The sequence below is a fragment of the Cervus canadensis genome, chromosome 3, assembly GCF_019320065.1.
Source record: "Cervus canadensis isolate Bull #8, Minnesota chromosome 3, ASM1932006v1, whole genome shotgun sequence".
Lineage (NCBI taxonomy): Eukaryota > Metazoa > Chordata > Mammalia > Artiodactyla > Cervidae > Cervus > Cervus canadensis.
The window spans coordinates 83,683,249-83,697,809 of NC_057388.1; the positions used below are offsets into that span (position 1 = coordinate 83,683,249).

Below are 14,561 nucleotides of genomic sequence, written 5' to 3' on the forward strand. Positions count from 1 at the left end.
CTGTTAAATGTTGGAAGGGCTTTTGGGTAAGATCTACTGTTAGGCTGCAGCTATATAGGAGGGAGTCTGTTGTAGAGGACATGGGTAATAAGCTGGCGGGGTGAAGGGGAGAGCAGGGGGAGAATGAGACCTGAGGGTCGAGGAGAAAGGCATGTAGAACCTGTACCCTGGAAGGGGGAAGGGAGAGGAAAGCCCGATGTGATGGTAAGTCTCAGAAGGTGTGTGGAGAACAGACTGTTAAAGGGGCATGTATAGAGAGTTTATTTGCTTCGGGTACGAGGCTGCGATAGCAGCCATGGCCTGTATGCAGGGAGGTCACCCCTTGGTCACCATGTCCAGCTGTTTTGATAGATAGGCTATGGGAGCCCAGGTGTCTCCAGCCCGCTGACATAGAAGCCCCAGGGCCTGTCCTTGGTTGGAATGTGCAAAGAGAAAGAATGGTCTGGTGTGATCTGGCAGGTGGAGAGTTGGCACTCAGAGGAGACTCTGGGTGAGTTGGTGAAGAGGATTGGCCAGCGAGGAACGATTAAAGAGGGGCTCATCTAGACATCCTTTAGTTGCCTCATAGAGCAGCTTTGCAATGAGGGAGAAGTTAAGGATCCAGATACAGAAAAAATTTAGGAGGCCGAGGATAGACAGGAGTTCCCTTTTCATTTTTGGAAATGGACAGCTAATTAAGGCCTGGATTCTATCTGGGGGAATAGTTCTTTGTTGATGGGCTATGGAGAGCCCCAGGTAGGTGACGTTTGTCTGGGCTATTTGGGCCTTAGATTGGGATACCTGATAACCCTAGGATCCCATGGCCCCAAGGAGTTTGGCAGTATGTTGGAGGCAGAGTTTTTGGGTTGGGCTACAAAGGAGGAGGTCATCTACGTATTGGAGATGACTCGGGGCTAGGTCTGTAGGTAGATGTCTACCTACAGATGTCTGTAGGTCCTTTTGTAAAGCCTGTCCAAAAAAGTGGGGACTGTCTCTGAACCCCTGGGGGAGAACTGTCCATGTTAGTTGTTGGGAAACCTGAGTCTCAGGGTCTTGCCAGGTGAAGGCGAAAAGGGGTTGGGAGAGGGGGTGGAGGGGGATGGTGGAAAAGGCGTCTTTGAGATCTAATACCATGAAGTGGGTTGCAGTCTGGGATATGGCAGACAGAAGGGTGTAAGGGTTAGAGACTACTGGGAATGTCGGCATGATGGCCTCATTGATTTTTCGCAGATCCTGGACCAGTGTCCAAGAGTTTGGTCCCTTCCTTACTGCTAGAATAGGGGTGTTGTGTGGTGAATGGGTAGGAATTAGGATAGAGGCTTGAAGAAGATGGTCTATGATAGGCTTAAGTCCCTTGTGGGCCTCTGGGGTGAGAGAGTACTGTTGTTGGGTGATTATAGTCGAGGGGTCTTTTAGGGTAATGTGGACTGGGGGATGATGTTTGGCTATGGATGGGTGATCAGTGTCCCAGACTTGGGGGTCTAAGGTGGGTAGATCCAAGGGAAGGTCAGGGGTGAGGGATAGTGACCGTCCAGGTGCCATCTGCATGGAGAATATAGAGACTATATCGATGGGGGTATAGTAATAAAGACCCCCAATTTAGATAACAAATCTCTCCCTAGGAGTGCCATCGGGCACTGAGGCATTATGAGGAATGAGTGTATAAGGGTCGATTTTCCAAATTGACAGAGTAATGGAGGGCTGATTTTTGGCCTTAGGGGAACTCCAGAGACCCCCTTGATTGTGAGTTCTGAGTCTTGAGTTGGGCCAGAGTAAGGGGTTAAGAGAGAGAAAATGGCTCCATTGTCTACTATAAAAGAGGTCTTTTTTTCGGCCACTACCCCGTCGGCCCTAAGTTCCAAATTCGTGTTCGGGATACGGGCCAGGGGCTGGAACCCAGGCCCCATCATTGGAACAACTCTCGTAGGGTTGGGCTGGGGTTCTGGGGAGAAGTGGGGATCTCCCCAGAGGCACCAGGGTGTCCCTGTGGACATTCCACTCTCCAGGTCTGGGAGGTGGGGACCTCCCCAGGGGTGCCAGGGTGTCCCTGGCACAGGTTGGGCATGCTTTTGCGGGGGCCCTGGGTTTGGGCATGCCTTTGCCCAGTGTCCTGACTTGTTGCATCGGAAGCAGGGTCCGGGGCTGGGGGCTCTTAAGCCCCGTTCTGGGATGACTTGGGCCAGGCTGATCTCTTCCCTTAATTGCTGCTGCCAAAAAGGCATATTTAGCTTTTCTCTCACATTCTTTTTCTCTCTTAGCCTCCTCCTCTCTTTTATTGAACACCTTGAAGGCTACTTCTAGAAGGTATCTTTCGGGGGGAGGGGGTGTCTCAGGGCCCTTTTCTAGTTGTCAAAGCTTGCATCTGATGTTAGGGGCGGACTGGCTAATGAATTGAACGTAAAGTAGAGTTGAATTAGAATTGAACGTAGAATTGAAGGTAGAGTAACCCAGCAGGGGTGGTGCTATGTAGGTTGGTATACTTCTGGACTGCCTCTGCGAGGCGTGCCAAGATTATTCTTGGCTGGATATTCGGCTGGCCCTTGGGTGATTTCTCTGACTTTGTCATAATTGACATGGATATGAGTATTTTTTCTGCATTCCTTCTAGAATGCAGATAATCATATGATTGAGTCTCCTGATACCTGGGTCACCAGGCTGGTAAGTCCAGTAGGGATCTAACTGAGGCACCGCCTCATCAGCAACTGGGCTATCCTGGTCTTGGTTATGTAAATGATCAGCATGGGCTTTTGCCACTTGCCAGATACGGTCTTTTTCATCTGGGGTGAGAGTGGCATTTAGGATATAATAGATGTCACTCCATGTGAGGTTATAGGCCTGGGAGAGTCTCAGGAATTCTTTTCTGTATCTGGTAGGATTTTCAGAAAATGATCCTAACTTTTCTTCTATCTGGCTCATATCTGACAATGAAAATGGCACATGGACTTGGGTGGGCCCTCTGGTCCTGCCACCTCTCTCAGGGGAAACATGTGTTGGGTACATGACCGTGTGGCAGGGGCGGGGGAGGGAGTCGGGGAGATGGGGTAGCGGGGTCAAGGGGGAGTCAAGAGAGGTTTGGGGCGAGTTGGATGAAGGGGAAGGAGAGGGGCGGCGGGGTGGCGGGTAGGGAGGGGGCTCGTCCGCGGGGTCGAACTCTGGGGGTGCAGAAGGTTGCGGTCTGTGGTTAGTTGAGGAAGAAGAGCCCTTTTGCTTGGGAGGCAAGGTGCGTAGAAGGATCTCGTGGGTGGAGCAGGCCTGGCATAGGGAGGGTCTGCTCCGAAGGGCCCAAAAGGCTTGGGCATATGGGATATTCGACCACTTGCCATTCCATTTAAGGAAGTTGGTGAGATTTTGAAGAATGTTAAAGTCAAATGTGCCAACTTCAGGCCAGCGGTCTTGATTGTCTAATTGATATTGAGGCCAAATCTGTGTACAGAGTTGCTTTAAGTGGTTAGCTTTGAGTTCAGTGAGTGAGAGTGGTTTGATATTTTTGAGAACACAGGTCAGAGGGGAATCTTTTGGGACAGATTGGCCAGACCCCATAATTGAAAGGCTAGCAGAGGTTCCTATTGGGAGGTCGAGTCATCGCCCAAAGTTGCAACAGGAGTTATGAGAAGAGAGCTCTGTGTCGAGGTGGAGAGTCCCACGCTGTCGCCTACAGAGTGGCCCTGGGCCAGGGGTCCCCGGAACCTGGAGAGGACTGAGTTCTAGGGTGCCTCTAGAACACCGTCTGGATCTTACCTTAATCTAGGGGCCGGCTTGAGTGGAGTGTTGCATGTAGAGCAGTCGAATGGCAAGAGTTCCCTGTTCCGGAAGTCTTCAGAGAGAGAGAGAGAGAGGGGAAGGGGGTAGAGCCGAGGCCTGGGGGTATGCAAAGCACCAATAAAACCTTAGCACAAGGCTTGCACCGCTCATGAAGGCACTAGGCATCCCCAAGGGGAACTTAAGAGCCCTGGCAGAAAAGTGAGCTCCATGGATGTTCGTGCTTCCAGACTCCGGGAAAAGGGAAAACAATGAGAGGGAGGGAGAGTGACAGAGTGAGAGTGAGATGAGTGCCTCACCCCCTCCCGGGTTTCGGGCCAAGAATGTAAGGTATAGTTAGGGCCGAGGCAGAAAAGGAAAGACGACCTCAACAGAAGTAGGTTACCTTTATTCAGGCAAGGAGGGGCGACAGTCAGCCTAACGACCAGGCTGAGCACCAAGAGGGATCAGGGAGGCTCCATATTTATAGGAAGGTTTGTGGAAGTGATAAAGGAAACATTAATCAGGCAGGATGTTTTGGGTATTCTTTAGTTGAGATGGCATTTGTAGTTGGGCAGGGGGTGATAAGTCTTCCAGGCAGGTGTAGGGGGTGGAAGGTTTCTGGACAGGGGTTGATAAGTCCCAGATAGATGCAACTGGCCTGGAGCATCAGGGCGGGACCTAAAGTTCTGTTTTGTTTTCTCCAAAGTTAGATGATTCAGCAAGGGCCTTTGAGACTGTTGTTTTCTTTTCTAGGCCCAAAAGACTCCTTCAGTTTCTACAATTATTAATCCATGGCCGATCTTTTTCACCTAAACTCAAATCTTCTCCTTCCCACCTAGTTACCCTTCCCCAACCCAAATTATTTTGTAGTAGATCTGAACAGGGCATAAAATGACATCTAAAAAGAGCTTAAAAATATTTCAGATATCTAAGATATTTTATTTTTATAGGAAATTTTACTACCATTATCTTTGTCAAGTTTGTTACTATTTTTCGAACAGATGGAGAATTATGGGGATAAAGAGACTGAGTGACTGTCTTTTTGATTCAGTCTGAGGCCTTCTAACTGTTCAAGCCAGAAACCAAAGAGTCTCAAGTTACCAGCTTCCTTAATCTTCCAAATGCAATTGGTGATCAATGGCTGTTAAGTCTTGTTCTTTTCCCATCCTTATCACTCTTCTTATTTTTAATGTAAAATTTAAAAGATTTTTTTGATGTGGGCCTTTTTAAAAGTGTTTATTGAATTTGTTACCATGTTGCTTCTGTTTTTTGTTTTGGCCATGAGGTATGTGGGATTTTAGCTCCCTGACTAGGGACTGAATCCTCACCTCCTGCATTTGAAGTGTGGCATCTTAACCACTGGGCCACCAGGGAAATCCCCCTATCACTCTTCTACTCTCTAACTCATTTCTACTCCTTTTATCATGCCTCTCTCTAGTTGGGTATAGCATGGTTATAATAATTGTTATGAAACAAATTTGATCATCTCACTACCCTAACAAAACACTATTTTGGAGCAAAGATCCCTGAGAGACAACCCAAAGCTCTGTTAGCTGATATATTTCACACCGCCCCCGCCACAATGTTTGAACACTACCAACATTTATACATAAGACATTTGTCCTTATGTAAAATTATTTCCACATTAAAAATTTTTTCATATTAAAACTTGAAGGATTTGGCACCATTCCAAACAACTCAAGCCAAATAGCAGATGTTCATTTAGAACAGGATATGACCTTTGACCTTGGCCATAGTTCCACACATCTTGCGTTTTCACTTATTCTGTCACTTGCCTAAGGGCTACAATCAGAAATCCTTGGTATGATATCTGAGCCTCCTCATTGCCAACATTATCTTTCTTTCTCCCTACTGGATTATTGAATATATTGCTCCAAACGCTACTCCTCTGTGTCTAATCCCTGCTTCCATTCCCAGCCCCCACTCCTACTTCGGTTTGTCCAGCTTGAGCATTCTTCTCTGTGAGAAGCCATAGCTCAACTACCCAGAGGTCTTTGGTATTTGACTCTCATGGAGCTTTGGACACATCCTAAAGCACCACTGTGCCCTTTACATCTGGCCATCAATTTCTGCATTTCGAATACCTGTCAGCAAGTGTGTGCTATCATCTTTCTCTTCATCTCATCTTCCTTCTTTTTCTTTTCCTCTTCCCTCTCCTTCCCCTCAACCCTCTTCTTCTTTGTTACTACTGCTTGCCACAGTACCTGGCATACTATGGGGGTTCAGTGAATGTTGCATGCATGATTGGCTGATTTTATTATTATCTTTAGGTAATAAGGCCCCAAGTATATTGAGAGGTATTTGGGACAATTAAAACCTCAGCCAGCCCAAATGTACCTTTCCTACTCATATTGCTCTGGAATTATGCAGGTTCTTCTAACTGGGCCTCAGAAATGAGTGTTAAGAATCCCTAAGATTCTGCTAACAGTTTAGGTGGGATTCATTTAAGTCTTTGACTACAAATCTATGGTCTGTGATTTTGGGATATTGCCTTTGTACTTCAGACCTAAAACTGTTCTCTCTGCCTCCTTTCTTTTCTCTCACTTATATATTAACACCCTAGTCTCTCAACTATCTGTCTATTTGCCCAGAGATATTAAATTTCTCTAGAACTCTTCTCACCTCTGGGACTCAACCCTGCATTCAAGTTCAAGTGAGTCTTCCTGGCCTCATGTGCTTTGGATTCTGATCATTACCTTGGCTCACACAGATACCAGTTGTCTTGCTTTGTGTGAAACAGTGACATTTGAGGAGGTTATGTTGACAATCATCAGGTGGCCCAAAGGATGAAGGAATTCTCCTTTTCCCCTTAAACTCTGAAGACTTCAAGAAGGTTTTATTCCATAGAATGAGTCTGAAAGATGCAGGTTCTGGCTCTGTCACTGGTTTGTTGTTTTTAGGTCAGTTTGGGTAAATGAGTTAATTCATGATACATATATGTATACTAATCTTTCTCTTGAAACCAGTTTGAGAAAACAGACTTGTAGAAACTACAATCCGTTCTTCACGTTTGGTGATTAGAATGAGATTCTCAGGGCTACTGTAATGAATTGCCAAGGGCTTGGTGGCTTACAGCAATAGAAATTTATTATCTCACTGTGCTGAAGGATAGCAATTCTAAATCAAGGTGTCAGAAGGGCCATTTTCCCTCTCAAAACTCCAGAAAATAGCCTTTCCTTGGTTTTTCTTAGCTTCTGTTGGCTCCTGGAAATCCTTGGCATTCCTTGGTCCACACTGCATTACTTCAGTCTCCATAGTCACACAGCCTTCTTCCCTGTATCTCTCTATCTTTGTGTCCTCTCTTCTTCTTATTTAAGTACCAGTCACTGGATTTAGGTCCAACTCTAAATCCAAGATGATATCATCTTAATATCCTTAACTATTTTTATCTGCAAAGACTCTATTTCCTAGTAAGGTCACATTCTGAGGTTTGAGGTGGAAGTGTATTTGGGTTGGGGGGCATGTTAAACCCAGTAGAGTACCCAGCCTTCTTTAAATGTCAACAACTTGATTACTTTTTAAATTTTAGATTCACAATTTTCAAGGATAGAAGTGTCTATTCTTTTTTTTTTTTTTTAAACAATCTGCTCTATTTGATTATTTCTTCATAAGGAAGACACAAATGCCCATTCTTTTTTGACGATTTCTGTGGGTAGAATTCTTCCTAACAGGCTCATTCTGTCCCATGTTTTCCTTATATAAAATGACCATGTGGAAATTAGGTTTGAATGTTAATTATATAAATAAGCTTAACTTACTCCTTCACTGAGATATAGGGACATCCAATCCTTTCTTTATTCCATGTATTTGTTTCATTAGCTACCATTCAGGCACTTGTGTTGGTAATCAGTAGTTGAAAGGAATTAGTTTTTCTTCCACCATTATTTTAGGCGAAGATTTTCTAGGTCCTAAATAAGGAAGTTTAGAAGGGCTTAAACTGTAAAAATCTTTAGGTCCTTTACATGTTCTAAACATTAAGGTGAAAAAATCCATTATCTTCAAAGAATGAGACTATAACAATTCCTAGGATTTTATTTATTCTGTTTGTGATGTCCTCTTTAGAGTAATTCCTTTTATAGCAATGGGGATAATTTGCTATGGTAAGGTCACATGTTTGGGGGAAAAAATGGTACAATTCTCATTGTACCTTTATATAGCAGTATGCTACTAATCAGCTTCCCAGGTGGCTCAGAGGTTAAAGCGTCTGCCTCCAATGTGGGAGACCTGGGTTCGATCCCTGGGTGGGAAGATCCCCTGGAGAGGGAAATGGCAACCCACTCCAGTATTCTTGCCTGGAGAATCCCATGGTCGGAGGAGCCTAGTAGGCTACAGTCCACAGGGTCGCAAAGAGTCGGACATGACTGAATGACTTCACTTTCACTTTTCATGCTACTAATCTAGTTAAAATAGACATTCTATAGTTTCCTCCTAGAAATGATGTAGCATATTTAAATATGCCTTCTTATAGGTAATTTTTGCAGATACCAAGTGTTAAATAACACATAGCTTAATTTCTTATCCTTGACTATTTTCTTTTACCACAAAATATACCCTAACATTTCATACTGTGACAATAAGAATGACACTACAATCTCAATTATCAAAGGCTATAAAAGAATAAAGTTCACATATTGCTTTTATTAAGCAAAACCAGAACCAATCCTTCCAGTGGATGATATAATCTCATAAGATATTTTATCAACTGTAAACGTGATTGGACATTACTTTGACATATAGTAGAGTGAGCTTTCCTGGTGGCTTAGATGGTAAAGCATCTGCCTGCAACGCAGGAGACCTGGGTTTGATCCCTTTGTCAGGAAGATCCCCTGGAGAAGGAAATGGCAACTCACCCCATTACTCTTGCCTGGAAAATCCCATGGATGGAAGAGCATGGTAGGCTGCAGTCCAAGGGGTCGCAAAGAGTTGGACACAACTGAGGGACTTCACTTTCACTTTCTTTGACATATGATGGAGCGTCGTTCTAAATAGCACTTCAACTTACCCCTCAGTGGGAGGTTTTGTTTGATTTAATAGTTTCAATCAAATTTTAGAGTTATTACCTCTGGCAAAAGTGATTTTTGCCTCCTCCTCCCTTAAAAAGCATATATATATATATATATAAAACCTCAAAATTCTCTGAGGATGTTTTCACTTTTTTTGGCAGACCACTATAAAGTGGTCTTTTAGGAAATAACAAACAAGCTTAAGAGATTCAACTTGGAATTTATTTTTACTTAACAGTCTTTTGCTAAGGAATTGCTTGATACAGCATTCTTCACAACTAGGAAAGCACAAGGAAAAATAGCTTCATTCACTTCTCTGTAGATTCAATAATGATTGGAAAGACAAGAAAATTGTTAGCTATTATAGGTTTTGTATCATGCATAAGAGAAAATAATTTTATGGATTCAAACACAGAAGTCCTCCATTTTCAAACATTGACTTAAACTTCCTGCACTTGAAGTTGAGAACTTGGTAAAGCTTACAATCTCTTATGCAGAAATGAGTATAACAATCTATTCTACATTTCTTTTTTTCTTTTTTCAGTTACAGATGAAGCAACTTGCAAAACATTGCTAAAACAAGAAGCAAGAAGAATAATATTTACATACATATCATCATTATACATTTTTATCTGTCAAAGTGGCTTCATTCCACACTTTCTCTTCTGTGTTTATATCCTACATCAAATATTAGATAAACCAAAGTGTGTAGGAGAAAAAAAGTGCTTTTCAAATCATTACTCTTTGTGGTAGGAATGCTAAGGCACCAGTATATCTCTTTTAGGAACTTTGTTGGGTCCAATGGAGCACCCCAGGCAGTGTTCACCTTCCTTCTTGTTCCATGTTGTTTGGCTTTGGACTTTACAGCACCCCCTCTTATTCCAAATATTCCTTTCCTGTGGGCCTGGAATGCCCCAACTGACCGTTGTGGTAAAGTATTTGACATGCCTCCAGATCTGAGCCTCTTCTCCTTAGTAGGAAATCCCCAAAAAGATGTTACAGGACAACTTATTACATTATTTTATGCTGATAGGCTTGGCTACTATCCTCACATAGATGAAAGAACAGGTGCCTGTAAGAATGGTGGAATCCCTCAGATGGGTTCCTTAAAAAATCATTTGGACAAAGCTGCAAAAGACATTGCCTATTACATGCCAACCAACAACGTGGGCTTGGCGGTCATTGACTGGGAAAACTGGAGGCCTACCTGGGTAAGAAACTGGAAACCTAAAGATGTTTACCGGGATGAGTCTATTGAGTTGGTTCTGCAGCAAAATCTACAACTTACTTTCAAAGAGGCTACCAAGATAGCGAAAGCGGATTTTGAAAAGGCAGCAAAGAGCTTCATGCAAGAGACTTTAAAACTGGGAAAGTTACTTCGGCCAAACCGCTTATGGGGTTATTATCTTTTTCCTGATTGTTACAATCATCAATATAACCAATCTAATTACAATGGAAGTTGCTTTGATGTAGAGAAAAGAAGAAATGATGCACTCGACTGGTTGTGGAAGGAAAGCACTGCCCTTTACCCCTCTATTTATTTGAATACCAAGCTAAAATCTTCTCCACAAGCTGTCCTTTTTGTTCGTAATCGTGTTCAGGAAGCCATTCGGATGTCTAAAATTGCCAGTGTTAAAAGTCCACTTCCAGTTTTTGTATACGCCCGTCCAGTTTTTACCGATATGCTTTCAAAATTTCTTTCTCAGGTAAGAAAAGCAAGGAGAGAAGGCTTTGGAATATTGTCCGCATTTAGTGGCATTTAATGCAATTGAACATCATTTTTGAAAGGAGTGAAATTTAGGTTTAATAACCTTTAAGCTCCCCTGGTGGCTCAGACAGTAAAGAGTCTGCCTGCAATGCAGGAGACCCAGGTTTGATCCCTGAGTCGGGAAGGTCCCCTGGAGAAGGGAATGGCAATCTGCCTAAGTATTCTTGCCTGGAGAATCCCATGGACTGTAGCCTGCCAGGCTCCTCTGTCCATGAGGTTTCAAAGAGTCAGACACAACTAAGCCATTAACATTTTCACTTTCACTTTTCAACCTTTAGGAATATGCACTCAGTTAGTTCTGCCTCATTATATGGATGTAAAATAAATAAGACTCTATTTCATTTTAATGTAATCATATAATGTCTTAGCAACCATGGAGGATTTCATAATATAGATAATGTATTAATTCAGTTCTTCTTTTCTTTTACAGACCCGCTCTCTTGTCAATAGAAGTAATTAAAATAATAGCAGAAAATCTGAATTTTTGTTATAGTAGGGCAGTGGTGGCTTAAAAGATAGAAATGAATAGTGGAGAAATATTTACATAATTTTTGTAGGGTCAGGATTCTTGGCTTTGGTGTTACTGCCCAATGTATAACACTTCATTTTATTCCTCCCTGTTAACTCTTCACCTTTGCCAGGACGACCTTGTGAATACAATTGGTGAGAGCGTTGCTCTAGGTGCTTCTGGAATCATAATGTGGGGAAGCATCAACTTAAGCCGAACTAGGGTAAGTTGAAATGGTAGGAAATAGATGAAAATATTTTTGCTTTTAATGTTTTTTAAGGTTTCTGTGGGATTGAATAATAAAATAAACATGATCTTTGGCACAAAGTAGTAGTTGCTCAGTTAATAGTGGCTAAATCAAACTGTCATTTGTGTGGTTGTTTTGTAAGGCTGTTTTCCAGTGAGGAAACAGAAGTTTGATGAGATTAATTGAAATTGCCTAGGCTACATGACTAAGAAGTAGCAAAAACAGGACTACCCTTCTTAGTTTCCTTATGTGGTCTTTGGTGTTTTTTCTACTATATCATGTTGTGTTGTTTCTCAGAAGAGCTCAACTAGCCCATATGCATTCCTTCATTCTTTCATTCATTCAGTTACTGTTTATTGAGCACTTATTTATTTATTTAGTCATTAAATGTCAGTTTATTTCATGGACCAGCAACTAGTGGGGGGCAGCTAGGAGTTAGTTTCTGAAAATTTTACTAAATTGTTCAAAGCTTCCCTAAGGGGGAGAAAAAGGAACCCTTCTTTATTTTCCACAGATTATATGTAATAGAGTCTATTTTAAGTGATATTTTCAGTAAAAAATGTTTTATTAGGAAAAATGTTTATTTTGTTCTATATAGTATGAATTGTATTACTTTTCTCCTAATGCATTTTCTTCAAAAAGCTTTTAACTATGATGTCCTGAGCTCTGTGCTTAGTCCTTTTACATACATTGCATCCTTTCAGCTTCACAATAACTCTATTGTGCTATAATTATCTGTATTTTGCAGTGATGAAGCTGAATCATAGCCAGCTTAATTACTTTCTACAAGGTCACCCAGAAAGGAATCTAAGAAAGCTTAAGGAATTCCCAAGCTCACACAGCTAGCTATTCATGGATCTGTGACTCCAAACTGGGCAGAAAGATTCCAGACCCCATGCTCTGTTCCCTCCACCCACACTGTATATTCTGCCCCTTCCACCCCTGTTAGTGTAGGAATTACTGAGGAAGCCCAAGGCTGGGTATATTAAACTTCAACTGGTTAATTATTTCATGACATGAAATAGCATGTGAAACTTACAAATGTTACGAAGAACAGTTAGAATTGTCTTGCTTATAAAGGCAAGAAAGATAAAAACATTCCCTACTCTTACTGAGTCTGGTTTAATGTGTGTGCTTCTTTAGAAATTGTTTGGCCTCCCCTGGTGGCTCAGATGTTAGAGAATTTGCCTGTAATGCAGGAGACCTGGGTTTAGTTTCGGGTTGGGAAGATCCCCTGGAGGAGGAAATGGCAACCCACCCCAATATTCTTGCCTGGAGAATTCCATGAAAGATATTGCTTAACATAGTGAATTAATTCACATATGAACTCACTTGGATCTTAATAATCTGATCTTCTTGCGATTTTACAGCAATCTTGCATGAACCTAGGCAATTACTTGAACACCATACTGAATCCTTATATTATCAACGTCACTCTAGCAGCCAAAATGTGTAGCCAAGTGTTGTGCCAGGAGAAAGGAGTGTGTACAAGGAAAGACCGGAATTCACCCGACTATCTTCACCTGAACCCAATGAATTTTGCTATTCAAAGAGGGAAATGTGGAAAATACACCGTACATGGGAAACCCACACTTGAAGACCTGCTACAGTTTTCTAAAAAATTTTATTGCAGTTGTTATGCCAACATCCGCTGTAAGAAAAGAAATATAAAAAACATTCATACTATTAATGTATGTATTGCTGAAGATATTTGTATTGAAGCTTCTCTAAACTCAGACCACAGTGAGCACTCTTCTGGCCAGAAAAAGATATCTTCTACCACTGTTAACAGTGTCTCATCCTCCACACCAACTGCCAAAGTGTCTGCACGTGTTCCTGGGAAAGATCATGTGTCCCTCAAAATCAGGCTTTCGGGGGAAGCCCTCTCCAACACCATCCAAAGGGGCCATAAGAGTGTTGACTGGAAAAATACATTCCGTCAGTTATACATTCAAAACATTAAAAATGAGACAAACTATTAAAATATAAATTCAGTGATTATTAGATTTCCTGCCTGCATGTTTTATGTTTTGATTTTTTTACATTATAATAGTTTATAACTTCAATGACTTTTTAGGCAAATGATGTTACCTATTTATTTGAAGTTTTACATTTGAAATGTAAATCAAAATTCATGGTCAAGATAGTGTTTTAATTTTTTGAGCAAAGATTGCATTTTCATGATCAAATTTAACTTGATGTTAGTATTGATTGATAAACAAAGAATTGTGATCAGCACCTTTAATATTCAAAATCATAGGGCAGTGTTATTACTAAATCCACTGATGCTACATTTTACCTTTGAAAATCAAAGTAGACTCTTGATAATTAAGATAGCATAGAATTTACTTTGTAAGATGATACCCACTTTTTTTTTAAATTGCCGTGAGTGTATGGCAAATATTTCACATAGTGTGATGAATACATACTGAGAGATGCCTGTTATAGTCTTGGTTCTATCAGAGACTGATTATAAGGCCTATGATACTTAGAGATACTATGTTCTTCTGCAAAAAGTGAAAGTTTAAATAATATCAATGTACTGCAAATGAATGTCTTTATAAGTAGTTGGTAATTTGCAATAAAAATATCAAAAATTAAAAAATATATCAAAAATATTAAAGTGCAGCATCATATTTTTTTTAAGTAATATCTTAAGTGTACTAGTCTGTGTCAGCACAGAGCCATGTTTTTTAGCTATTTCATCTTGATAATTTGTTCAAGTTGTGTTTTATAAAAAGATAAACTTTACAAATAATCCTGTTAACTTTTGTACATAGTTTACAATGTCTTCAAAGTTCACATATACCTTATTCTAATTTTAATTCTTGATGTCAAAATTGACAATCTTGTGTACCTAAAATGCCTTGTTTCATCTAAGCATCTATTCACATCTTTCATATAGCATTTGTTGAATGTTTCTTCTCTGTTAGGCTAAATATTAAGCAGGTTCAAGGTGAAGCAGCATGCTTCTTGCTATCTGTGAGTTTGTTGTATATTTGAAAAAGACAGACATTGAAAGTGGAAACTTACAACAAAACATGTGAGAAGTGCTATAGTTTAGCATGCTCTTGTATACAAACAGGAGCCTGAGGGTGTCAGAGAAGGATTTCAGACACCATGAGAGATATGAGGTGTCCATTACCTTGAAGGCTGAATGGCAATTAATGCATCTGCTGGTATGAGATAGAAGAAACCTTATTAGAACAGAATGCTGATTGTGATGATTGGAGTGGTATTCAATAGACGATGGCCACATGATGAAGGCTGCTGTCAACCACATCAAGAAGTTTG

General features: G+C 41.2%; 1 protein-coding gene across 1 annotated transcript in view; it reads left to right on the forward strand.

Annotated features, from left to right (window-relative positions):
* LOC122437938 (hyaluronidase PH-20-like) overlaps positions 1 to 13,787 on the forward strand; it is a 28,345-nt gene extending 14,558 nt beyond the window's left edge. Inside the window, exons 2-4 of the mRNA XM_043462404.1 lie at positions 9,289 to 10,450; positions 11,154 to 11,243; positions 12,638 to 13,787. Coding sequence (XP_043318339.1) covers positions 9,500 to 10,450; positions 11,154 to 11,243; positions 12,638 to 13,249 — 1,653 coding nt within the window. The 5' untranslated portion in view covers positions 9,289 to 9,499 and the 3' untranslated portion in view covers positions 13,250 to 13,787. The remainder of the gene's footprint in view (positions 1 to 9,288; positions 10,451 to 11,153; positions 11,244 to 12,637) is intronic.
* The last annotated feature ends 774 nt before the right edge of the window (positions 13,788 to 14,561 follow it).